This window comes from Cryptomeria japonica, chromosome 1 (assembly GCF_030272615.1).
Source record: "Cryptomeria japonica chromosome 1, Sugi_1.0, whole genome shotgun sequence".
In the NCBI taxonomy this organism is placed as follows: domain Eukaryota; kingdom Viridiplantae; phylum Streptophyta; class Pinopsida; order Cupressales; family Cupressaceae; genus Cryptomeria; species Cryptomeria japonica.
In genome coordinates this window covers 639,897,558-639,925,518 of record NC_081405.1, presented here as the reverse complement: position 1 = coordinate 639,925,518, position 27,961 = coordinate 639,897,558, and the positions used below count along the sequence as shown (strand labels likewise).

At 41.0% G+C, this 27,961-nt stretch overlaps 1 protein-coding gene across 3 annotated transcripts in view; it reads right to left on the bottom strand.

Moving 5' to 3' along the window:
• Nucleotides 1–8,768: 8,768 nt before the first annotated feature.
• The window catches only part of LOC131042497 (poly(A)-specific ribonuclease PARN-like), a 43,983-nt gene continuing 24,790 nt past the window's right edge, over nucleotides 8,769–27,961 (bottom strand). For all 3 annotated transcript variants that reach the window (XM_057975809.2, XM_057975810.2, XM_057975811.2), the window contains 4 exons: nucleotides 10,918–11,034; nucleotides 10,700–10,799; nucleotides 10,310–10,547; nucleotides 8,769–10,082 (listed from right to left, as the gene is read on the bottom strand). In XM_057975809.2, the coding sequence (XP_057831792.2) occupies nucleotides 9,419–10,082; nucleotides 10,310–10,547; nucleotides 10,700–10,799; nucleotides 10,918–11,034 (1,119 nt within the window). In that variant the 3' untranslated portion in view covers nucleotides 8,769–9,418. The remainder of the gene's footprint in view (nucleotides 10,083–10,309; nucleotides 10,548–10,699; nucleotides 10,800–10,917; nucleotides 11,035–27,961) is intronic.

The following is a 27,961-nucleotide window of genomic DNA, read 5'->3' as shown; positions in this document are numbered from 1 at the left end:
AGGGCTTAATCATAGGGTAAAACCAACCCCCACTGCCATCTCTCCCGCAGTACCCATGCATACTCCCCTGAACCCCTCAACACACCCTGCCTCCGTCCAAACTGCCTCATCACTCTCCCTAGCAACTGTCTCTCCACAGTGTATGATTTATGACCAATCAAAAAAAATGTCATAAATACATATGGTAGCGCCTCTACATCATCCTCCCAGGGCTCGCACTCAAGGTATGGCCTCCATATGACCGTATCTAAATCATCCAAAGCCCGCCGCCAAAACTCCAACTTCCCCAAATGGGGCAGGCACATCAAACCTCCATACATGTACACATAGGGTTGATCTATCGCCCTAAATCTTAAGCTGACCGTCCGTGTGACTGGCAGGTGCTCCCAAGCCCAAATATGTAGCAATGTGATCCCTACCCCTAGTGATCTAGCCTCTCAATACACTGGCTCATGTAAATCCATGTATAGGTGTCCTAACACACATGGCCCCCATGCATAGCGGGTCCCCTCAGTCATCATATGCTCTATCACCTAGCCCCAACCAATGGCCAATCCGTGTGAACGTCGATTGGGGCAAAGCAATCCTCCGACAATCCCTGATAACACTTATGGTAGCGGCTCATACAGTGTTGCTATATCCTCACATGTTATAGAGCCATCCTCAATGTACACATCATCGGCAAATATTCTCTATACATTTGTTGTCCCCAGGTACCGATCATATGTAACGAGCTCCCCCCTGATCAGGATGTGCAGAATCCTCCCTACATCTTCCAATGTCATCGTCATCTCTCCCATCGCCAAGTGAAACGGGTATGTCTCACTGTGCCATCGCTCCGTCAAGGCCGTCAATAGACCATGATTCATCTGAATCACGGGTAAGTACATCATGTCATACAAGCCAGTTGCACAGATGCAATCTATCTCTGCCTCCGTCAAATGCTCTCGCAGCTACTGTGTGGCGGGATGCCTCTCCCGCATCTATAAAACGGGAAGATCCTCCTACACATATCCACACACATATGAGTTGTTTTACTACAAACTTTCTTAAGTTTCAACCTACACTATCAATAGATACTTTGATCAAGTATCTTCGGGTCTCAACAGGTAATAGATCATGGCAAACCTAGACTACAACAGGCATTTATCACAAATGACCTAGTCTCAATGGGGTTGCTATGATTCATCAAAACAACTCATCAATCAATCAACACATGCATCAAGATATATTTTCTCTAACACTAGGGTATTTTTACTACAATCGCGCTACTCTGCTAACAATAGCGCTACAACTTGTGCACAAAAGCGCTACAAAAACAAACGCGCTAATCAAACTACACTAATAGCGCTACAACATCTACTCGGATGAGGTAAAATTGCAAAAGCGCTATTACTATGCAACCATTGCGCTAAACCAACAACAACGCTACAATTACTACGCAATAGCGCCACTGCGGCACAATAGCGCTATTTTAGTCGACAAAAGCACTAAAACACAGTTTAAGCGCTATTGTATTGGACTTTGATGCTTGAAAAAACATGCCAAAAATGCATAAAATACGAAATTCAGGTTTTGTGTACCGTTGGTCTGTAGTCCTTTGGTCGCTGGTATTGACAGATCCACTCTAACTGGTGATCTACTATCGGCACGACCATGATGATTGTTTCTCACTCCTTCGCAAAAGGTCACTATCAGAGCTCCAAAGTGCCAAGGAGATAGGTGCAAATGAGCTTGTTTTTACCCCTTCCCCTACATATATACCCCCCAGCCCTAACCCTAATTCACCCCGCTCACCGTCATGATCCCCGTGAACTTCGAAAGCCTCTAATTTCTTCGTTTTAACTCCATTTTCTCTCGTTCTTTCATCATTATTTCTAAATTCTTCTATTCTACCTATCCCCAACTTCGTTCTCTTTTTCGAGAGATTGCCCAATTTTTCAAAAAAAATCGGACATCTTTCAAGGGGGCATACTTATGGGGCATATTTCTCGTATCTATCTTTCTTTCTTTGAAATGACACGATAAACCACACCGTCTCAAAAAGGGGCAAATGTAGTCACATAAATCTGTCCACTTAATTAAATGAATATTTACTATTTATTTGATTATTCAAGCATCAATAATCAGTTAATCAAATTAATATTTAATGAATTTCATCCTCAACCTCTTCTTCTATTAACTAAATAAATTTTTCAATTTATTTAAATTAATTCATTAAGTCACACTCTAAATCAATTGAATGAATAAAGCACATTTATTTAATTTAACCCCCTTTCCTCCTTTAAATAAATAGTATAACATTTATTTAAATCCCTAAACTACCCCCCCCACCCCGCCCCACTTGCATTCTCCTACAAATGCAAGTTGCACCTATTTAGTTGAAATAATGAATTTTATTTTAATTAAAATCCTATTTTCTCTCACCCACCAAACCCACTAGACTCTTCTAACCCATTCTAGACTCTTCTAACCCATTATAGATTCTTCTAAACCATTCCTAATTAGCCCAATCACTCTCCCTAATTATTGTCACATTCCTAAGCAACTTGGAGTCACTTCTCAAAGCCTCAAAGTCTTTGAAAAGCATTAAAGGCTTTATGTCTTCAACAAGTTAACCCCTAAAGTCTTCCAAACCATTAATGGTTCTTACATAACCATTTATGGCTCTTACATAACCATTAATGGTTAACTCAACTCACCCACATGGTTAGAGACTTTTCCTCTAACTCAACCCTCATTTAACTCATGAGTCTCTTCAAGCATTTATTTCTTTGACCATGGTTATCCCCACTAACTCTTGCACAAGAGTTTGTCCATTGGATAAAGGCATTATTCATGGGATAAAGGCTTTATTCACTAACTCAAGCCTAACCTTACCTCCCAAGGTAACCTTCAAGTCATCTCAAGAATTTAATGCTTCTTCCCTCTCCTCTCAAGCCATTTCATGTTGACATTTATCATCCTGGGATTGGGTTGAAAGCCTTCGCATGGATCATAAACCCATCAATCCTGACCCTTGCTGAGATTACTCAATCTCAACCATCCATTTCTCCATTTTTCCTATAAATAGAGCCCACTCCTTCTTAATCCAAATCCAGAAATCTTGTATGCATCAAACTTATACCAAATTTGAGAGAGCATCTAGGAGCACTTATCTTTGTTATTTTGGATAAAATTAACATAGATTAATTAGATACTTCCTCATATTTAGCTTGCATTTGCATAATTAGTCATTTTTCATAATCTTGAATCTCCATAAGACATCCATAAATAGTGCAAAAAGCTAAGGGCTACACTCATGTGGAACTTGGAGAGGAGAGGAACAAGGGAAGAACAGCTATGAGCATGTTGGAGAGCATTTGGGAGGGTTTAGTGTCTTTCTTCCCTTTTTTTGTGCTTTCCATAATCTGTTTATTATCTCTCTTGATATGCATGCTTAGGATTGTAGTTTCATTTCTACTTCGTTTTTTATTGATACTAACAACATTAACATTTGAATCTTATGATCCAAAACATCCTTTTTGCAGTGCATCAACAACTAAAACATTTTTTTTTTACATTTATATTTGTCTTGTCTAGTTATGTACATTACTTTGGTTAGCAGTATTGATAATGAAACCTATTATTTGTTATACTAATGAGGACCTCCACCCCTAGAAAAATCTCAAACTAAACCTTTGAAATTGAAATTTGAAATCTATGATGTTGTAAAAGAAGTCAAACCTATTATAGTCAACAAAAAGAGTAAATAAATATATGTCGTCATATTCAATGCATACAAAGACAAATTGGGCAAGTCATATATCTAGAAATGACTAACCAACCAACAACTATTCTTTGAAACCATGAAAATGTTATATAACACAAACTTACAAGATCTCAACTTGAAAACGCTTATGCCCAAGGTGGATCAATGACTTCACATAAAAAAATTGCAACATCTTCACAATGAGAACTTAGCTTTACCAAAACTCCAATAATAACTTCATAACAACTCGAGCAGATTTTGATATAGAATAGAAATGTGTGATATGTAGTGAATGCTACCTTAGCATGCACACTCATTCAACAAACAATCATCCAATATGTACTAGACACTTCAGTGATAGAGGCAAACATCAATTCTCTGCATTTAACAATATAGATCAGAGAAATGACTAGATGAGTTGAAAAATCTAACCCAAGTGGAAGAGATGCTCATAACATGAGTAAATCTTCGATGCAAGTGAGCCCTATGGAAGGCAATATGAATATAGTAATCACCCAAAAATTGATAACAAAATCTCTTCCACATTAAATTATAACTTGGATGTCTTAATGGTTCAAAGATTGCATACACAAGGAAACCATTATGATTGCTATGTAAGTAGAAGTCATGTGCACATTGCATTATAGTATAAAATCATATATGGCCCATGCTACAAAGATATTGAAATAGATGTTGACTCATTAGCAAAACTCCCTAATACAAATATGGACATTTGAAAGATGTTTTGTACCATTAATGTTGAAAATGAAAAAATAGTAATATGGCATTTGGAATCTATAGGTAGTCAAGATCTATATGAAAATGAAATAACTTATTCATCATCATTTATGGATAGATTGCCAATACACATCATGAGCTAAAAATAATCAAAGAAACCTTACAAATCAAAGATGAACATGACAACCTTATTTATTGGCGACAATTGGACACCTCTTTGATAAATGGATACAATATTGAGGACCCTTTCGATGTCGTTTTTCCATTTGTTTTCCAAATAGTGCATGTACTACAACCTTGATATAAGGAAGCTGAGACACATGAATATGTTTTTCTCTTAGTAAGGTTTCGTAGCAATAGATTCAAAAGCCATCCAATATTTTGATATTTTGTAGTGAACATTATGATGCATCACTACAACCAAGGACTTGTCACAATCCTTATCAAGAAAAATGCAAACAATTACATACCAACTACCATTGACAGTCTTTATCTCCATATACAACTATTACTTAACACTCAACTAGCTTAAAACTAATGCATTTTGGCTCATATTCGAACAAGCATTATGGTGAGCTACGAATATGATCAATCAAATAGGATCATCCACTCTCTTCTTCATATTAAGTGTTAAAGATACTAAATGGTTATATTTAAAGTAAATATTTTCAAATGGCATAACATCTAGTCCACAAACTAACAAAAATCATATACATAACATAATTAATAACCTACATATCACATCTCTATACCCCTATCCATGGTTTATATTATTGGTATAAATATGAATGACAACATTGAGGGTCTGCATGTGTACATGTCCTTTGGCTTCACAATGCACGCCAAACATGGACAAATTTGACTAGGAATACCATGCAAACATAGAAAAAACAAAAACATTTCATGAAAAATATGACACTGTATGGAACTCTCATATTACATATAAAGAAAACAACAATTGGCATTGATCTTTGCACGATGAGCCTTGCTTACTAAATGCAATTGAGATCTTTAAAAATATGGGTATATGATGAATCATGTCCAAAGGCACACAAAATGTAATAAAGGGACATGCTTATGTAAAAAGGTTGAACTATAGAATGTTGATTCAAGGTTCCTTGGAAATGATGCTCTTTTTTGTCCTGCAATGATTCTAATAAGAAAACATATGCCCCTCCTAATGATAGGTTAAACATACACAATCCAAAGGTGATTTCAATGTGAAGAGCTCATATGTATTGCCAAACTATAATTTCAAAACTGCTTGTTTTTAAATGTATTACCAAATATGCATCTAAAGCAAACAGAAAATCATAAAATCATAAAATTGTATTGATAAATTAACAAGGATATGTAGAACCCAAAGACTAGAAGACCAAGCTCTAACAGCATATAGAAAATCCATGACAATGATTATTATAGATTGTGATATAGGCATGCAAGAAAAATGTTATATGCTACAGAAATTATTGCTAGTTATTTCCAATTGCTCTTTTATGACATTCGAAATGATAATCTAAAAGAAAAACTACCCATCTACTTAGGTTTTATGGCTTCTTTTAAAAAAGAAATAGAAGTGTTTCAAGAGGATAGTAGAAGCCTTATTGACTTCATCTGTACAATTGGCTTGTACCATGTTTCCATGCAAGTATATTTTCAATTGAAATATCATGACAATGAAATTAGAAATTTCTAGTAACTAGAATGTTCAAATGCCGAGGGAGATTGTATGAGGAAGTTGTAGGTTGTACCTTACCCCCCATTCAAGACCCCCTCTTAATCTAGTTTGGGTAACTTGTCTAGCATGTATAATGTTACAAACAAGGTTGGATTTAGCATCTTTAACAAAATTGTGCAATGCATTGCATGACAATGATCTTAATGTAAGCAATGCAAAGGTTGGTAGTGTTTTAGGAAACAAATAGGACACTTTTCAAAAAAGTTCAAGTAGTTCCACAAATTTGAGATAACATAGGTGAACATGTTCATGATACATGTTATGTTTAACTAACAAGCTCTTTTTGATAAGAGGTCTCTCAATTTTGTTATTGATAGGCCTCCTCTGTCACTAATGAACGCAACTTATTTAATACTAGTCTGCCTCATTTGATAAAACCACATTATATGATCAATAGACATAAAAATCTAGTTCTTGGTTATGGATCTCTTCCTAGAACTCCTCTCAACTATGAGGTAGGTGATGAACACATGATTGTGTACTAATGATATATTAGAAAATCCCAAGATGGATACAAACAAATTGATAACCATGCAAAATTCTCGTAATTCAATAATTTGCACAAGTTGATTTCTAGCTATGATTTCAAAGAACTCTTCGTGGCATTGTACTCACTATAAAATTGTCGGTCCATCATTTCACAAACTCAATTTAATACATAATTCTAAATATTACCTGAAAGTCGATATACATAGTTTCCTTTGTTTAGAACAACTAAAAAGAAGAAATTATATCTTTTTGTTTGATTGTTTTTATAATTTGTTTATAAAAAATTCTTAAGTCAACAAGTAGTGAATATCTTTTTCTTAGCAACACTTTTTGGTTCTTGTACTTAAGAAAGAAACAAAATGACACAAGTTACTTCTTTTGCAAAATCTTGAGCACTATTCAGAAGGCATCCATCAAAATACACATTCCGTGTTCCTGCTGAAGTAGATGAGAAGCTTGATGCAGAAAGATCTTGAATCATAATAAGGATTCTACACAAATGACTACAAGTAAATGCCCTCCTATGATTAGAACACACACCTCCAAAGCAGACAATCTATAGTCATTAACAATTTCTTGCAGGGTGGTAGGATGATTCTTATGTGAGCCTGCCATTACACATACAGCAGGATGAATGTCTCTGAATTATGATGGCCTTGTTAGTCTATGTAGAGCTAGACGATATTCTTTTAGCTTTCTTTTGAAAGTTGTCAGGTTTTTTGAAGTTCATGACCAAGACTTTTATATTTAGAGAATCTTCCGTTTAGAATTTCTTGTTAATGTTCCGTCACCTTATTCATAGTTCATTTGTGGGGATTTGCATACTTTCACAAATAGGGAAGGTATGTCACAACAGTTGTTCCAAGTTTTACAAGGGTTCCAAGAAGTGAAATTTGATACAAAATTAATATTAACAGAGCATTAATAATCTAAAATTCTCCTCAGTAAATGATGTCTAAACATGGGGAAAAGTCTAGAGTCATAAGGAAATTTCAAATTCATATGATAACAACGATAAGGCATTCATCATATACATTCTCCCGTATCCCAACATCCCCAGCACATGGATACATCTAAAAGGGCAGTGGATGCATTCCCAGAGAACATAGTTATTTACAGATATTAGTAAAATCATTAATTAGACAAGCAAGTTATAAACAGGGAAAATGATTCCTAAAAACATTAAAACATAGGGAAAATTCTGAAGACATGAGGAAATTTCAAATATTCATATGATAACATCGATAAGGCATTCATCATATACATTCCCTCAAATCCAACATCTCCAGCACATAGATACATCTAAAAGAGCAGTGGATGCATTCCCAGAGGACATAGCTATTTACAGATATTAGTAAAATCATAAATTAGACAAACAAGTTATAAACAGGGAGAATGATTCCTCAAAACACATTTTCCTGGCAGAATAAGCTCACAGAACTGAAATAACTTGTCAACAAATTACCAACAAATAATATCACAGCTAAATAAGTAGTTACATTTTTAGGTTTTCCTTGTTAAATGCTCACTTGTCTTTAAGTTGCTACAACAAATCTTCATAGTTTTCCTTGTTAAATGCTCACTTGTCTTTAAGTTGCTACAACAAATCTTCATAGATCATAAACCAAATTTAGGGATTGCAATTTAGCCAGCAATAAACATTGCTATCATTCAAAATCAGTTCACTTCCATTCATTTTGGATGCACCATGATGTGCAGGTGCACTCTTGACAGTTGTATATCAATGCATCAACAGGTTTTCCACATAACAATATTTTATTTTCTTCGTCTTTATTTCCATTGCTTCACACAAACTAACTTTATATCGTGTACAACATATACCTTTACCATAAACACCAAACATGTCTTTATGATATAATTCTAATAACTTTTTGTTCCAATGTGTAGGAAAAAAATAAATAAACAAGATAAAAGCTCATTCAAAACTCATTTGATAGAAGCAAAGGAAATTGTGGATTGTATTTAAAAAAATTGAAGTTGTTACAAATCATTCCTTCAATTGATTAAAAGCAAATATGTATTACAAGCATATTTCAAATGTCATAGTCATTATTGTAAGTATATCAAAGTTGTATTTCAAAATTGTATACACAAAAGATGGTAAATTAAACTAATGTATTTTCTAAGCACATCAAATTATACTATCCAGCATGTTAAGCTTACAAATAATTTTCTATTGACACAACCATTGCACCTCCTTCCAATGCAGGTGCTAGTTATATTTTGTACCTTCCCTATAGAAATTCCGTAGGACAACTTAAAATAGACTAAGAAAGATAGTTATCCTCTTCATGAAGATGGGTAGCTTTCAATTCATTGTAATGCAGCATATGTACTTCTTGAAACTAAAGTAAATTTTCACCCCCTTCCTATGTTTTCTCAAGGGGAGCATTTGAAGCATGTTCAATTCAATTGGATTTCACTAAAGTCCTGTTGCTGAGCGCTCATAGAAGGCATTGTACCCCAAAATTATCCAACCTCTGACTCATGGCATCTCAATGACATCACTATGATCCACTTTACCACAAATAATCCAGCTTCGGACCTATGGTATCATCCATCATCCACTGCTGTCAATGCCTCTTTTTAACAATTCTGGGAGAAAAATTGCTGGATTATTCTTTGTTAATGTGCAACACGACTGCATTCTTTCATTTAAGTGAATGTGCCATACCTCAAACCTAAAGATCCTCTAACTCAATGATGAAGGAACTATTTTTTCGTGACGGTATATCCATAGTAAAATTGTGAGCCATATAATCATCAGATTCAGACATAAAAAGCTTAAATGAATCTGCTAAGTTACTTTTCCATATGGACGATTTACAAAGTTTCTCATACACATCATACCTTACAGCTTTGAGTCCCATTTTAGTTATTTCTTCTAGAGGCTTAGATTTTGCAAACCCCGAAATGTTAGTTCCAGATTGTACATCTTGAAGAAAAATCTCTGCATACCGTGATTTCTTGAACCTAACATATGCACAGCTTTCGTCAACTAGCTGCACTTTAACACCTTTTTCACACACTTTGTGTATGTTGCACAACATTTCCAAGAGAATCCTAGATGAAGATCCAATCTTAAACCCCCAAATAAAAATTATATTTGAAGTTTTTAAATAAGAAGAATCCCCCATTAGTTTAACAACTTCCCCTTCATTTTTTGATTTATTTAGACATGTGCCACTACGGTAAAGAATACCAGCATAGTCTACCAAGGCCTCTAACCATCCATCAGTTGTCCCGTTTGATGAATTGATTTTCAAAAGTCGGCAAACTTTAGCAAACAAATAAGTTAACCTTAGGGCAGTATATCCATGACTTTCAGGCCCCCTGTAACCATAACTGCATAGGGAAAAAAAAAAGCTGTTAAGACAATAAAGCGTCATGAGTAATCTTGACAATTCATAAAATTTATCTCATCATCAAAATAAACAAAGATCACGGAAGCTGGGAAATGATTTTGCTTTGACCTATCTCTTCAACAAGGATGAGACAGTTTCTACGTAGATTAGGTTTGTTACTAACACTAATAACTATTTGACATGTCACCAAAGAGAGAGTGACAATACCACTTAAATTCAAGGGGAACTTCCAGATTCATAGGCAGAAAGAACTGCTTGTTCAAGTGCAAAAGAGCTGCTTGTAAGTTTTTTGCTTTCTTCGTAGGAGATATCTCCTTGGAATAAGCTTCTTTCAACAGGTGACTGACATCTAGCAAGTGGGGAAAGATGCCATGGAGAGAATATAAAAATTCCTTCACAGTAGCTGGCAAGGGTGCGATAAAGTTTGAATAAATAATAGCCAAATCTGCAACAAAAGGCACAGGTAAAAAACATGTATAACTTCCATCTAAAAATTAATCCATACTATTCTGAAGTTCTAAACTAATAAAAAATCAGATTAAAAAGCATCCAAGTATTGAATTACTATCATAAATATAAATGCTTTTATCAAACTACCAGTTAGACAGTTGTAGCCAACAATGGTTTTTCTTGAGTTGATAATAGTGTTTATAACATCCCGAATCCCCTGGTGTTCTGCTTGATGTTGTAGTTCACTCTTCAAGTAAGAAATTAAATGTCAAAATGTGTCTCCAACTAAAGCTTGAAATCCATCCCCCTAATTAATAATCTTAACTTACTGGCTATAAAAAGTTGAATGCCAAGCTTGCTTGTACCAGAAGATGATGTTTGTCCTCTTCAGAACATGTAAAAACCACTTTCAACTCTTTTTCTGTACCAACTCCATTGGAGCTACTCAGTGGAACAAGATTTTCAGTAAAGTCTCTCAACACCTGCAACAAATAAACTCCATATCTAAAGCTGCTTCAAGAGAATAACACATCTGCATAACATTACAGATGTTCCATCATGAACTCCCATCATTATGTATTTCAGCCAGGTTCAGACAAAATCACTAACAATTGAGAAATGGGTCAAAAATACATTGAAAAGATAGAATGAAGCAACCGGAATTTTGGGTCACCATAGCCAGCATGAATTCAGATAAATGGAAAGCATCAAGTGAACAAAAAGCAGGAATATGGACACCCACTTCAAAACGTCAAAGACTTAACCAAAGTCTCATCCAGATGAAGAGGAACAGTTTAACAGAAATTGTGTTAAGAAACACAAACAAGTGGGAGAAGATAAATGACACAAGATTTCAGATGAATCGTCAATAAATTTAAAACCTGCAACCAGAAGTAACTGGTTCTTTTAAGCTATAAAAAGTTGAAGTTGAAATTTTATAACATTTTAGATTCAAATTAACTTCTGGCCTTTTTTTAATGTACTTATCATATCAATATGTATCACAATATGCATCACAGCTATATATATGAATATGAACTTATTGTACTTTTTGAAATCAAATAATACCCTTCATTTAACTATTCATCAAAAATAGTTAGTCCAAAAACTAGGTAGCTTAAAAAACAAAAATCTTCAACGAAGCAATAATCTCTAACCATGTGAATCCACAAACACTAAAAATGTGAACAGCAAATACACAGTATTTGAACTCTCAAACCTGCAACTATCTTCTCACTAAATTTAAAACAGAATTACACTTCACTAGAATAAAATTTTAGAAAAGAGACTATGCAGATCATAATTAAAATTAGAATATGTGACCTCTAAATAGTCAAGTGCTCTTAGAATCTAATGAAGAGAAACTAGAAGTATCAACTAAATCTTCAAGTTAAGCTTGCAACTTACTAGACTAAATAATTCCCAATCAAATTAGTTGAAACTAAGTTACATCCACAAATCACTCAAGTCTCATATAATTAATGGTGTGCTAATCTCAAAGAAGACACCCTACATAGCTGAATTTTATTCCACCATATAACTATGTCCTCTTCATGCTGATGTCTCAGCTGCACGAAGGTCTTGATCTGTTGCTGTCAGCGTTCTGCTATCACTATGAGAACACTGACTAAGCAAGTCAAGGTGAAAACTCTTGATACTCCCTCTTTGTGAGGAAAGTGTCCCCCACCAATCCAGGTCTCTCCCTCAAAATCTCAAACTTCCTACGTGCTTCTTCAAAATATCTGCAACTTGTGAATCCAGAGGAACATGCTCAAGTACCATTACTCCCTTCTGACTATGTCCCTGAGGAAATTGTACCCAATGTCTACATGCTTAAAGCAATCATGTAACACCGGATTCTTAGAGTACTGTTGACGTGTCTGAAATCGCATTGCTGCAAACTCCATTCGGCCAACACAGAATAGAATAAACCAGCTGAGTATCCTATCCTCTCTTGAGATAAGGAAATCCCTAATGCTATTTTCTACGTTTGATCAAAGGGGATAACCTCAAGGTTTCGTTTGTCAAGTCTTGACTGCAGGATTTCTCAGTGGTTTGATGTGTTTATGCTGGAAACACAAGGGGGACTTAAGGTGAGATAGGCGATTTATAGATAAGTTCCCTGGAATCTTTATGATCTTTCTTATCAAATGATTTCGGTTAAGTTGATACTGTTTTTAGTGGGACTCCGGATTCTCTTGATAAAAAGGAGGAAAAAGGAGGGAAGGATAGGGAGAGAGAGATACATGAAATGTAAATTCTAACTAAGATAGCAGTTTCAGCAAACAGACGGACACCTCCTAATAACTCGACTAAGCATCACCAGCTACTTGAGCACAATGTTTACATAAATCTAGTGCAATCTTCAAAGGAAAATAAGATTTTCATGTTATCAACTACAACATTAGAACTTTTACATTCATAGTGAGTATTCAATAACCGAACTAAGCATAAAAGGTTCAGATTAACCATGCAAAGAGAAAGGCAATCAGCCATTCCCCAATGATGTGAATTGCGAGGATTCTGTCAGATGTTTGTTTGAAAATGCTACAGAAAAATGAAAGAAATAACAAAATAATTTAAATGGTGAAGAAGGAGACCATGCACTCACAATGAAAAGAAAACAGCCTTAACTTTGCATTAATCCTGTGTAAATTTCGCCAGAGCTTCAGCGACAATCCATGAACTTCTTACAAAATGAGGGAAACCAGTCCCCTTTAAATAGGCTCCAAAATTGGATGAATGGCCCAAATCTAATCTAAACAAGTGGCCCAGATTCATCCATAAAGCATGACTGCCCATACCCATAAATGGGAGGCAAATATCAACAACCACCCCAAAATGAGTAATAACTACCCAAAAAGGATAATTAAAACTTATCCAAAATTATCCAAAAAGGTGCATTCATTAAGTTTTACATTTTAGTTGACTTGAAAGTCAAATATGACCCTTTTGGCCAAAAGTGCACTTTTCAAAATTTAAAAAAGAAAAAAGTGCATTTTTAGGAAAGCACTTTTTCTTTTCCAACTTCAAATCCTTTAATCAAAAATTGACTTTCTTCATGCAAATATTCCCGCCAGAGATCTCAACCTACTGCACGTTCCTCACGAACATACTCCTGGAACCTGATACATAATTTGAAAAGCAGACTGAATGGAGGCATAGGAGGATGGCGAATTTTATATTGCATGCCTTCGAGGTATTGGTCTACCTGCTTCAGAACATCTTGCCAACTAGAACGATTACGCTCAAAGCACAACATGTCCGAGTGGAATTGACCGGTGAAGCCTAGGTCCTTAGTGGAATAAGTGATCTTATTTGTTCCCAATCTTTCCTCCCAGTCTGGCGGTATCACTTCATCAGATTGGTCATTTACCCATCCCGAAACCATTGATCGAAGGATTATCTTGCCAAGTTCCTACATGGTTTTCAGAATTACCTCGCATGCATTGTGTTCTCTATTGATGATTTCCTTCGCATCATTCTTCATGTTGACAGTCCAGTACCATTCCTTAAGAGTGCTGATGTTATGAGGATCTAGGATGGCGGGTAATGTAGGAATCTATGCATGGGTCCAGAAAAGAGCATTCATGAGGGGAAGAGTAGTGGCAGCCACTTCCTGGATGTGGAGGGATTCCCTCTTTACCTCTAATAACTTAACCAAAGCGGTTTCTCGATGGCGAGCCATTTCCTTCACTTCCTCAAGGATTTGTTCTCCCCTTTTTCTGATGCCTTGTATCCATTCCTTGACGGCCCTTGCGGTGTCCCGTATTCCTTCAAATTCTGTTGTGGTCCTCTGTGCCAATGTTGTCGGGGGAATGTGGGATTCAGAGGCATTGTGTAATGGTCTCAGGAGTTGATCGATGTACCCTTCGGCCTGTTCAGCACGGGCCCGATACATATCCTTCTCAGTTGTTATCTCTTCAAGTTGCCTGAGTATGTTTTGCACTGAATCCTTGAATTCTTCTTTTTCTTGCTCCTTAGTGGCTCGTCCAATGGGGACAGTCGTGATGCTACAATCTGCCAGTGTGATCTGATCTGTTGGCTTATCTACAGGCGGGGTGGCAATGTGAAGGGTGTGGTTCCTTTGCTCATCTTTAGTCATTCTGGAATATGCCTTGGGCTTTTTCTTCCCCTTAGCTTTAGCTTGGTCTATGCGTGAGAAGATGTCCTCGAGGTCGATAGGTGGTTTGGTGGCGGCCTTGCGTTGGGCTCTGGCAATTAACCATTCTTGAGGCACTGTTTGGGCTGATGATATGGTTAAGTTTGCATTCTGTTCTTTGAGGTTTTCAGCCGACTCATCACAGATTTGCAGCTGTTCTGTTACCGGAGGGGTGGGGGAGATGCCAAGTTCCTTACTTGCAGTTGAACTTTCTCCCATTTCACTGAACAGTTGTCTGGCGCCTTCGTGTGATGGTTGCTCTTCAGTCCTTTCGAGCTCGCAGGTCTCCTCTGCCCTTTGCTCTCCTTCAACGGTAGAGTCATCTTTGGTTGTATTATGGAGCAGCAATTCATGGCAGCTCCGTTGGGTGGGTTCATGCACTTCGATCCCTTGAATGGATGGAATCTCTCCTTCCTCTATTGGGTTACCCGGTTGGGTTGATTCAATGGCTCTTAGCTCAGCTTCTAGCATGTCGGGTGCAGGAGGATCATCACTTCCAAACGCATCAATGTCACTTTGAGAAGGCGGAGCAGGTATATAATCTAATTCCACTACATCGTCGGACAAACTGGGGTCCTTTGACGATGAAGTGACCTCTGGTCTCCTTATAGGAATCTTTTCCCTTCTTGTTCTCTTGGACGTCTGAGTCCCTCTGCAAGCCTTAGCCTTCTTTCTCTTCGCAGGTTTCTCAATTTCTTCTATGGGTGCACTAGACGTTCCTTCATCTTCGGAAGACTGAGAATCGAAGCTGCCCATTAGGTGGTAAGTGAACTGGACTCCCTCATGAATTAGCCTCTCAATCTGCTGATGTAACCATTGGTCTATGTATCTTGCTGGGGCTGCCATGACTGCCTCAAAATCAGTGATCGGGTCCTGTGACCAATCAACACCCGGCAAAAGATGCCTGACTGCATCAAATTCTCGGACTTGAAGGTAATTCCCTGAATCTGTGAGTTGATCTGGGACCCGGCGATATTCGAAGAGCCGCATTTGTTGCACCCTCAGCCTAGAATATTCACGTCTCCGGACTTCGTAGTCATCAGAGCAATTTTTCCAATAGTCTTCAACTGATTCCTTTGCTCTGTACCGCCTGCCATAGGCTGTCTTCGCCAAATTATCGTGATCGAAATATTTTCTCGAAAAATGGTCCTATAGGCCATAAGAGGCCAGCTCTACGAGGGATTCCTCTACTAGGGTGGGGGTCTTCAGGTGGACATCCTGGTTGCCTATGATCATGGGGAACGCGAATCCAGCTTGCTTGCTTTCTCTCAGTAAGATGCCGGCCGGACATGACTGCCTTGCGACCTCCATAAGAACTACTTTGTCGGTTGGGTACCGTGGAAGTTGGAGAAGGGCACCATCAAAGCCCGCTATTCGGATATAGGAGAACCTTGGGAACTGGATGAACCAGGCCCCGTATCTCTGTACTAGAATAGTAGCCTACTCTGAGAGCCTTATGTGTAATCCTCCCTGCATTAGCCTGACTAGGCGCATTGTGAAGGCGTCATTGACGCGCTCATATTGGCCAACTGCATAAGCTGGGCTGCTCTTTTCCCTCTGAGCTATATCTTGGTAATGCAGCTGTGGGTAACAATCATATAGACCTTTACCTGACCAGGCCCATTCCCAATTTCACCTTTCATTATCAAACCTGGCAGCGACTGGTTCTTGGCAAACATGTAGACCAAATAAGAGGTCATAGTGAAGTATTTCTTCATTTCAAACTCAATCAGCTGAGTGTGGATGTTGTCGCTTATGATCTGGGCCCAGTCAAACTTAGACTTCCCAGCGAAGACTTGCTCTATGAAATAAAACATCCACTCTTCAAAGTAGTTGAATTTAGGAAGCCCCATAACTCGGCTGAGTAATGTGACGATATCCCCATGCTCATTATGAAAATCGCTTCTGGGGGTCTTTTTCACAATCCTGGCGCTCGGAAGCCTTCTCTCCTTATACCACTCTTCATTGATCAATGCTTTGCATCGGGCCGGATTCATATCATATGCCCCCTATGCTTCATCTATAGTCGTGGCCGTGGGATTGTTTGGGAAGGGAATGTCGAATGCGTCGCCAATGGCCTCAGGAGTGAAGTTGGCGAGAGTCATATTCTCGAGGAGCACCAATCTGGAATCTGGCTGATAATGTCGGGCAGCCTCTACTACTAACTCATAGTTCTGTACTGCTAGAGGAAATCCTACCGCCTGGGTGATGCCACTTTCCACCATCTGTCTAGGCTTGCCATATGCGTTAGGGGAGAAGACCCGATTCCTGAAGTCTTGGATGTCAATATGGCCTAGGTCGGTATCACCGATATTGTCCCAGATGCTCTGAACTTTTAACTCCCTCAATCCTCCTCTTTGATACTGATACTTCATCCTTTCAACTTTGCGTGGGATATCTGACTTGGGTGCTCGCGATGTCTTGGCTGCAGCGGGCGGCTTTGATGATTCTACCGCCGATTTAGGCATTTATCCTGCACAGCCGGACGTGGATTACGAGGCGATGCAAAAGAAGTAAGGCGGGTTAGATAGAAAATACTCCAGCATTCAAGGATTAATTCAAAATTTAGATTGGACATGGAGCGACATTTCTAACTGAGAGCTTGATTGATTTGAACCAAAGTATTCATGAAGCTTTTGATCGCGAATTTATACTTACGCATTTTCCTTGATTAATTTTTAACAGGGACAAAGCTCGATAAATTCTCCTGAGTTTGAAAATGCAATTTCTAGTTAAATCTTAGGAGCAAATTCTAATTTTGACTACTTTGCACAACGTTTTACAAGCGAAAAGAGATGCGAATTTCGAAAATTTAAGCATTTTAATCAGATTCCGCGCACACATCTATTTGATTGATAAGCATTTTAGATGATCAAGAGAGGCAAAGCGTACTTACCTAATGAGAATGGATGGCAAGAAATTGCTCGACTTGCTGCGTAAAGATGAATAGATAGTTCTGCAAATTTCGAAGATTAACAGTTATCTCCTTAATTCGAATTTTCGCGGTTGCTGTTTGAAAGGAATTTATCATTTTAGACTAAGCAATTTTTACCTTGGGCAATTGGTAATCTGAACTTGAGTGTTTGGAATGGTTTATGTCAGCGTTTTATCTTGAATGTGAATTGCGCGAAGTTGGCTCTGTCTCCCTTTAAAAATCGGACGTGATCCTCCCTTTACGCGAAATTTGGCAGTATGGAGGGGCTTCTTGCCAATTTAAACTGCATTTTCCTTGATGAAATGCTTGAGCGCTATCACACCAACTTTGGACCTAAGCGATTTTCGGGGGGGGGGGGGGGGGAATGGAGGATTTTTATCAACTTCGAATTCCTTACTTGCCCTACGCGTTGCAGTTTTGAAGTTTTATGGCGAATTTTGGAGCTATGGCGCTGTTTTGCAAACTTTTAACTGCGTTTTCTAACCCTAAGGGCGAACTTCGGACCATCGGGCGCCCTTCTGCAAGCTATACGAACTTCAGAGCCATTGCGTCCTTCGTGATTTTTGCATCTTTGGCTAATTTCGGAGCATTCACGAACTTCGGACCATAAGCGTATTTCGGGATTTGGAGATATTTTCGGACTCTTAGCACATTTTGCAAACCTTTTTAAAACTTCGGACCCTAAGCCCCCTTTTGCAAATCGAAGAAACTTCGGAGCATTTAGCATGTTTGGAATTTCGCGTTTTTAGGCCAAATTCGGACCTTTTAGCATGTTTTGCAAATTTCAGAGCTTTAAGGCGTTTTGCGATTTTACCCAAATTTCGGACCATCGGCTCCTTTTTGCAAATTAAAAAAAACTTCGAACCTTAAACGCTTTTGGAATTGGAAGAAACTTCGGACCATAAGGCGTTTTTTACAACTTCTACGAATTTCGGACCATTTAACATGCTTTGCAAATTTATACAAAACTTTGAATTTCGGCCCCAAGGTCCGAAATTGGACGTTTTAAGTGAAATTCGGACCATTTGGGGGTTTTTGCAACTTTTCCAAATTTTTAAATTTCGGCCCCAGGGTCCGAAATTAGGATGACTTAGGCGAAATTCGGACCATTGGGGTCTTTTGCAAACTTTCAAAGCATTTCCGGACCTTAAGCCAATTTTGGGAAATTTTGAACTTTTGAGAATTTAACCCTAGGGTCCGAAATTCGGCCCCCTAGGCGATTTTGGCAATCTTTTAACCTTTTGAACTTTTAGAATTTTAGCCTCTGGGTCCGAAATTCGGTGACTTGGGCAATTTTGGCAACTTTTTGAAATTTCGAACCCTTTGCCAGTTTTCACAGCTTTTAAGGCATTTTCGGACCTTAAGCCCAGTCCTGCAAATTTTGGAGTTTTTTCTCAATTTGGCCTGAAAGTCCAAAATTTTACTCCTAGAGCGATGTTGGCGATTTAGACTTTCTCCTCGAGAAGCGCGAGCTTGGGCACTTGGGCAAGTTTTGCAACCTTGGCATTTTGGCCAAGAAATTCGCTCCTTCACGAGCAGGCGAAAATCATCCTTTATTCAAATCCCATAAACATCGCAAGGACAAACCTTATGCAATCTATCTCATCGCTCTTGTGCGAAAAACGGCAACTTTGGGTCCTCGTGCGACCTTCAAACGCACTGCTCTTTGCTTGGCGGGCTTCGCCAATCTATATCACCTTACTGTTTGCCCTCTCGGGTAAACGGTTAAATGCAGAAAGTAAATGCACAGAACATAATGGAAATATATTAAATAACCAGCCTCTATATTAATTCACAGTCCATGTACAATAAGTGCTTATAACATTACATCTGACACGACTAACATGATCCTACTTCGAAGAAAAGGTACACCATATATAATACCCGAAGGGGTGCGACACAACCGTCGCGACTCCAACTACCTACCCGTTGGCTAACTAACTGACTGCCGTAACTCATTATTACCGACGACAACATAAACATAATATAACAACATAACATAATGATTATTCCCGGCAACATCATCCCCCCCAAGAAATGAAGTCGACTCCGACGACTTAATACAAAATAGAGATGAACAGCAGAAACTATTGACGCCAGTCGGGCCCGGATCTTATGCACTTGCTGCGCCCGCGCCTGAAAACCCTTTTCTGCTACCATCCGATGCTCAAGTGCGGAATTCACCAATATTGCTTCCTTTGCCATCACAGTCCTCTTGTGCCTAACCCAAACTTGTCTGCAAAACACGTTTTTCAGTCTCAGCTTCCACCAACTGCTACTCAATTGATACTATCTCCCTAGCCAATTTGTTCTCGATAGCCACCCGTGCTGCTCTCCTGACATCCAACTCCTAGGTACGTTGAACTAAGTCTCACGTGACTATTGCCTCCAACCTGGTGGTCAGCTCCTCCCGAGCCCTCTGTGCATCCACCAAGGCAACCTCATGTCCAGCCGAGACATACTCCGAGTTCCTCAAAGCGTACCAATCATGCCTGGAGGTGGCCACAATCCGCTGGCACAAATGCTAGGAGACATCTCAAATCCTCCATCACTCCCCAAAGGCTAAAAACTGAACTGAATAACTCCCTGGTGTCATACAACTGCGCGGACCTGCAATGCCTTCCCTCAAACTCTGTTTGTTCCCAACCTCCAAATCCGTCTCCCTCTACGGCTTATGGCTTCCCCGCCAATGCTTAGCTGCAGGCTTCTTTCTCTCAGTACGGACAACAACAACACTTCCCGTGGTCTTCTGTAGCTCAAAATAAACTGGGGATCTGGGGGCAACACCCCCAGTGAGTCCGAGGGGCAGCGCCCCTCGTGGGGTCTGGGGCAGCGCCCCAGCGGGGTCGAGGGGCAGCGCCCCCGCGGGGTCAAGGGGCAGCACCCTGCCGCCAACACCAATTTACAACCTTCAGAACCCCACGAAAGTCCATGGCGCGCATCATTTCTATGATATTTTTATGATGTCAAAACCCTTCTTTTCCACTCTGAATTTCCAGTGTCTTGGCTTCAAACTCCAGCAAATCATTTTAAATCTGGCCGTCGTCGTTTTTTTTTTTTTTTTTGGGCACTGTAATGTCACCGATGGCACCCCGGCCATACAACCTCCCTGTATGGTCAACAACAACATTGGCACCTCCGATCGTGCGGCCACCTTCCCGTGCGGTCGACACCCTTCTTATCGTACGGACACACCTCCGGTCAACAACAGCATTGGCACCTCCAATCGTGCGGCTGCTTGGTCTACCTGTGGCGGTCGTTTTGCCCTTACATGGCTGTGTGGATTGTGCGGGCTTGGTCTCTTTTTTTCTTTTTCCTTTTGCGGCTGCTGCACGTTGGTGTGCGTAACCCTTGCTGTGCGTGTTGATCAGGTCGTGCGGTGCGTGGTCGGGCCGTGCGGTGCGTCTTCCTCCTCCTTTATCCCTTGTTGTGCGGCGGTGTTCAGTGTTGTGCGGTGGTCGGGCTGTGCGGTGTGCGGTGGTGGGTTCATGTCTCGGCAACAACCTTTGGTGGCTCCCACCGCACGGTGTGACCGCCGCACGATGGTGTCACCATCAGTGGTTCCACCGCACAGTGGTGTCACCTTGGTGGTTTCACCGCACGGTGGTGTCACCTTGGTCCCACCGTACAGTGGCCATTTTCCCCCTTTTTTTTCTTTTTTTTTTTTGACCGTACGGTCATTGTCGTACGACCGTGCGATTTTTTTCAAAAAAAAAAATTAATAAAATTTTGATCGTACGATCGCCTGTCATACGATCGTACGTTTCTTTCTTTCTTTCTTCCAACCGTACGGTCATCTGTCGTACGGCCCCGTACGGTGGTGTGTTTTTTTTGTTTTTTTTTTAAAGTTGTCTAGAGAGTCTTCGGCTCGAGTCCCCTGTCTCTGGGATCGCTCTTCATCCTTCTCGGTTTTCCTCGCCCAAAAGTCTCCTGCTTTTGTCCCGTGCCTCTCGAGTCGCTTGCCCGGCCTCTTAGGTCCCCTTCCATCCTCTCGGGTCCCCCTCCGGGCTCTCGTGTGTCTGTCCAGCCTCTCGGGTCCCCTGTGCGCTTCGCGTGGTAGGGTTTCAATTTGTACCCGTTGGTGGCCAATCTATTTTCAATGGCCATCGGAAGACCTGGAACCACAAATTCTACAGGGACCACGACCTCCTTCCCGTACATAAGAAGAAGAATAATAATAAAGATTTTGAGGACTGCGGTCTTCCACACAGGGTTCCAATCGTTGCCAACACTCTTCGGATTATCTACGTCGCCAGGGTTTGGGGCGTCTCCCTTCCAATATTCTTTGTATTCCGGCAGGTACACCTCTGTTGGTTGCTCTGGTTCCTCTACTTCGAGCCTGTAGCTTTGGAACATTTCGTAATCCTCCATTTGCCAGTGGAAGAGCCCGTTAAGTGAGCATACCTCATCTTCAGAACATCCCTCCAATTCAAGCACCCCTTCACTGTTTGGCTCCATCGCGTTCTTGCCCTTGCTTTCATCGGGAGCCCCTTCCCCTTTATTAAAGTCCTCTGAGTCTGAGTCGGAAGAGGCGAGCTCTTCGCCAACATCTTGGGTGTGTAGGTCAATGGTATATTTCCGCCCTCCCTTCTCCATGGAAAGTGTATTTTTCTTCCAGTTGTGGTTTACCCTCGCGTTGATCAACCACGCTCTCCCCAGGATGGCGTCATAGCCTTTCTTCTTCGAGGGAATAACCACGAAATCTAACAAGAATGGTTGCGTACCAATTGCACTTGCTGGGCCATCAACAGGCCGAGTGGCTTAATGCCGTGTTGGTCCGCTCCCACCAGGTTGAATATGGGTGGCCACAGGGTGGGCTTCCCCAACCGCTTCCATGTTTCTTCTGGTAGTACATTCACCCCAGATCCACCGTCCACAATGGTGTCCTTCAGAATGGTCCCACGGATACCCATTTCTACCACAGCTGGGTGTCTACCACTGCTCAAGGCTAGTAACATCGGGTCAGTCGAAGGGCTAACGGAAACCTCCACCTGTGGTGCACTCTTCAAAGCGGTGGCGGGAACCCCTACCTGTGGTGCACTTGACGATGCAGTGGAGGGAACCCGTACCTGTGGTGCACTCGACGATGCGATGGCGGGAACCCATACCTGTGGTGCACTCGACGCTGCGGTGCTTTGCACATTGGTGAGGATGGCAGTCCTCAATTGTGGCATAGAGTCTAGAAGGTCTTTTACCTTTATCGGCACCTCCATCTGCAAGATTTGCCCAATGATGTTATTTTCCGCTTCCGTACGGGATGATGTACTCGCCACCTCGTTGTCCCGTCGTTCGGTCGTCATCTCACGTTCAATATTGGCCTTTGCCTCCCGTAATCTCTCCTTCTCCATACAGGGGTCGGGATAAGTGGCTTTTTTCGTCTGGGTGCGGGTGATCGCCAGTACTTCTTTCTCACCAGTCTTCTCAGCCTTCTCAATGTTGAGGAGATTAACCTCTGCTTGCGGGCAATTTGCGTCCTCATGGTCGCCTGGCCCACACCAACGGCAAAGGTGCTGAGGGGTGGCTTCCTTCGTGCAATCACGGGCGAAGTGCCCCCACTGATTACAAGCCCTACATTGGATAATTGGTCAGCCCTTGGCGTCATACTGGATACGGCTTCCGTTATTGTTATTGTTGCTATTCCTTCCGCCGCCGCGTCTGTTGTCCCGGTATCCTCCAGATGATGCCGTTGTGTTAGTATGTTGGCCGGTACCCGCTGGTGTGGATGTTGTGGCCTGCTCCGTGAACAACACCTGGTTCATTTGCGTACTTCGGGTTTTCATGTTGTATGGGCACTCCTTGGTGGAGTGTCCCATCACTTGGCAAATCTCGCAGAATGCCTTCTTTTGGCAAGTACCCTTTGTGTGCCCTTCCTCTTTGCACTCAGTGCACCATATGTCCCCTTCGTTCCGACCAGTGCTTCTCATTATTTTGAATTCCTTTCTCATTTGCTCCATGTCTTTCTGTAGCGCTTGCACCCGTTTGCCAGCCTCATCATCGCTGCTGCTTTCCTGTGAAGAGTCATCGTCCTCGGATGAGGATTTATTACTTTTCTTCTTCTTTGATGTTTTGTGTTCGCTCTCCAGGTCCATCGCCCTATTATAAGCGTCGTCATATGACGTCAGGGGTACAATTTTCATCTTCCTCCGTAGGGAGGATTTCAACCCTTCAACGAACCATCGTTTCTTCAATCCATATGCGGGTTGGCTTTCCATTTTACCCAAGAGTTCTTTAAGCCTCCGACTGTATGCTCGTACTGTCCCCCTGGTACCTTGTTTGGTACTGTATATCTCCGTTACAATTTCATTGTCATCACGGAGCAACCGAAACTCCCCCGTGAATTCCTTTTGTAGATTGGCCCACATGGCCACTTTTTGCTTGTCCACATCGGAGTACCAATCTATGGCAACTCCTCGTAACGTGGCTGGGAACTGCTGTACCCAGTCATCCTGGTCTGTTACTCCGTTGGCGGACCAAATGGTTTCACATGTACGGCAGTGCCGTAAGGGGTCTTCCTTGCCCTCCCCTGTGAACTTTGGCAATTTTTGTTTACTCGCCATCCCACCGCTGGGTCTCGCTCCTCTAATTCCTTGTGTGCTTGTACCTGGTGATCCTCCGCCTCCTGCAACTGAACCTCCACACGTGGGTCCTCCGGAAAAAGTTGCTGACACCGAACCAAACAAATTGCCTCCCGTACGGTACCCTTGTGCTCCCTCGGCACCTTCGGTCGTACCGTCACCTTTCGTTGTCTCCCTCCGGTTGTCCTCTGAAATGGACAAATTCTTTAGCAAGTCTCTGGTAGCGTCGATCAGGTTTAGACTTCGCCTTGTTTGTTCCACCAACTCTTCGCGGCTTCTTACCCTACGGTGGTATTCTGGCGAACTGTAGAGTTCTCCTTCGGCACCCTCCGTGACTCCTTCTGGCAGCCCTACAACAGTGTAGACAGTGTAGTTCTCTCCGTCTATCTCTGCCTCCGCAACCTCCGTGACACCTCCTGGGTTCCCTTCGGGCAACCCCTCGGTCGGTCGTCCCTCGGCAAGCTACCTTAGCCTACGCCTTCGTTCTATCTGCTGTCTGAGATTCAACGCGGTTTGTGCCACTTCCCATTCGTCACTCTGTATCTTTTTATTTTTGTCCTTATTTAGTCTATTGGGCATAAGTCACTTCCATACACAGCAAACACACGCCATGTACACAAAAAAACTTTTATTATTTTTATTTTTATTTTGCCTTTCGGCCACAATTTATATCAGCAATGTGTCGGGATTATTACAAGGTTCAATTTCCTCCTAGCCTGGCGCCATCTCGTTCTGTTTCCCGTCGGCTGTTCTCTTCGTAGCGTTGCAGGATTTGTTGTCGTCGCTCTTCCTGGGCAATCTCCTCCAGGCGGGCCTGTTGTGCCAGCGATGCCTGTGCAAGCAACCGGGGGAGGTGGTTCATCAACCGGTTTACTGCCGGGCTAACCTCCAGCGCTGTCCACACGGCACTTGGTGGGATTTCTGCCTCCACCGCTTCTCGTCGAACGTATGTCTGAATGGCTACCTGGAGCAAAATTGAAAATTCTCACGTTGTCGTGTCTTCTCCTGTATAAAGTTCTGTCCGCGCGTCGTCGGCCTCCGGGTTTACTTCACCAACGGGTAGGCCCATTGTGTCTGTGCGCCATCCGTGTCTTCCGTTCCCGAGTTCGTCTAGGCAGCGGCGCCAAATGTTTGCCCTCTCGGGTAAACGGTTAAATGCAAAAAGTAAATGCATAGAACATAATGGAAATATATTAAATAACCAGCCTCTATTAATTCACAGTCCATGTACAATAAGTGCTTATAACATTACATCTGACACGACTAACATGATCCTACTTCGAAGAAAAGGTACACCATATATAATACCCGAAGGGGTGCGACACAACCGTCGCGACTCCAACTACCTACCCGTCGGCTAACTAACTGACTGCCGTAACTCATTATTACCGACGACAACATAAACATAATATAACAACATAACATAATGATTATTCCCGGCAACACTTACGCCTATTCAAGGCGATTTCACAATTTTGAACAAACTCTTGGCATTCGTGCCCAAGGGCTAGACTAGCCTAATGGATTCATCGGCTCTTTTCATTGACATCATCACCTCATGGACCAATCGCGGACTCGCTCGAAAGAACGCGAGACGCTCCACGCGAAACTCAACAGGGCGAGAAAAAAACAGGAAGGGGGACCTTGTTGGCAACAAGGAGCGTGTGCAACGCACAACAAGTACCTAATGCAACTCTAATTGTCAAAGCCGTCAGCAACAATATCTACTCAGTTACTTTTGATATCAATTTGCGAAGTACCTAATGCAACTCTAATTGTCAAAGCCGTCAGCAACAATATCTACTCAGTTACTTTTGATATCAATTTGCGAAGCCAGGTAGCCTAGTAGATGAGGCTGCCATATCTGCCTCTGCTGAACTTATGCCACTGCCACCGGATTCCTACTCAACCAAGATTGACTGCAAGCCAGAACAAAAACTTGAAGTGCTCTTCTTAGTACTAGAATCACATGCTTGGTCTAAATCCACAAAGCCATGCCACATCAACTCCCCATCTCCAACATAAGTTAACCTGTAAGCACATACTTTGCAGTAGTCCAGTGAATTTGACTAAGCTGAACCATGAACTAGCTCAATGTATTCACTACAAAGCAAATATCAGGTCAGGTATTCACCAATTACACAAGGGAACCTATCAACTACTTGTACACCGAAGGATCCCCCAATTTTGAATCTAAATCCACAATCAACTTCAAATTTCAAACTATGGGTATAAATAGGGGCTTACTCTAGTATGTACTATTGAAAACAAGGTGAAGAAAGCTTGCAATTTTAACTTCTTTATGTGATTTCAAATCTGAAAATAAGATTACCAAATCTAAAAACTTAAATGTGATTGCACCATTCAACATAAATGAAAAATCAGCAAACCAATACAACACCAAATTTTCATGGAGAAACCCTTTTGGGAAAAAACTCCACCAAAGAAAGAGGGCAAATATATTATTAACCTTCAAAAGAGAGATAACAACAATAATACACTTCACTTCACTTCTCCAACCAAACTCGGCAGCACCTGGATACTTGCAAATAACTCGTACAAAACTACTATGCCATGGCTCCAATTTATAGCAAACTGAGAGAGGGAAACCACTGTTGTTTCCCAAAACAAGAGGTAGAAAACCACTTGCAAAAAATCCATGCCTAGGAAAGTGGACAGCCATGAGACATAATAAAATATTAATTTCCTTCAAATTTCTCCTACATGGGCTCCTAACCCATAGCCATTCAAATCATTAACTTCCCGAATGCTCCATAACTCCCTAATAACTCTTCTGATCACCCAACGGACAACCTTTCACCTTCCAATCTTGGGCTCCCAAAGCATGACTCTTCATATCCCAATGTGCCTAAGAGAGTGAATTTTATCCATTTTGACTTATCACCGTTACATGTTCACCTCTTGAAAATACAATTGCAATTAGCCATCAAGTACAAATAATTAATATTTTTCTCTCATGTCCTAGGGAACACTTTCCAAGGAACGTGGAGACACATGAACAGCATAGGATTTGCAAGGTTAATGTCATCTTATCCTAACATGTACTTCCCTTGACCAAGGAAGACTTATATACTATACACCTCAAGACCCAAAAAATAGTGCTCAAGGCCTATGTCCTTCATATCAAACTCAAAGGCCAACTCCCCCTTGCACTATTCTATGATTTTCTCACAGCTACCTGTAAGGATCAAGTCATTGACATAAAAGACCACAACTAACAAATCAAATTGATCAAACAAATAGAAAAACTAAGGACCTACAACAATTTTGGTCAATGAAAAACTATTTGATCCCTCCAATTGTAGAGAAGAAGACAATAAAGGAGACATGTGATGCCTTGATCCCTCTCTACTAGAGTGTGTCACATTTCTCGTAGAATGTTGCTAAAGAACAAGCTCAATGCCACATGCATTGCATGAGTGATATAGACACAATGGCTAGTGACCTTATGAAGGTGGCAAATGATGAGTAGGTACCCATAGCTATAAATGGGATCATTAAGTCCTCCCTACTCTTTAAGTCTCTTGCGGGAAGTGGGAAGGTGTATCCCCAATCCCCGACTCCCAAAAGGTAACTTTCAGACTTGCATCCCCGACAATTTCGGACATTGAGCATTGGACCTTCGCTATTACACTTTGACCTATTAGTAGACTTGGTTATTCGAACCCTTGACCCCCAATTCCCACTAAAGACCCTTAGGGCGTCAAACTTCAAAG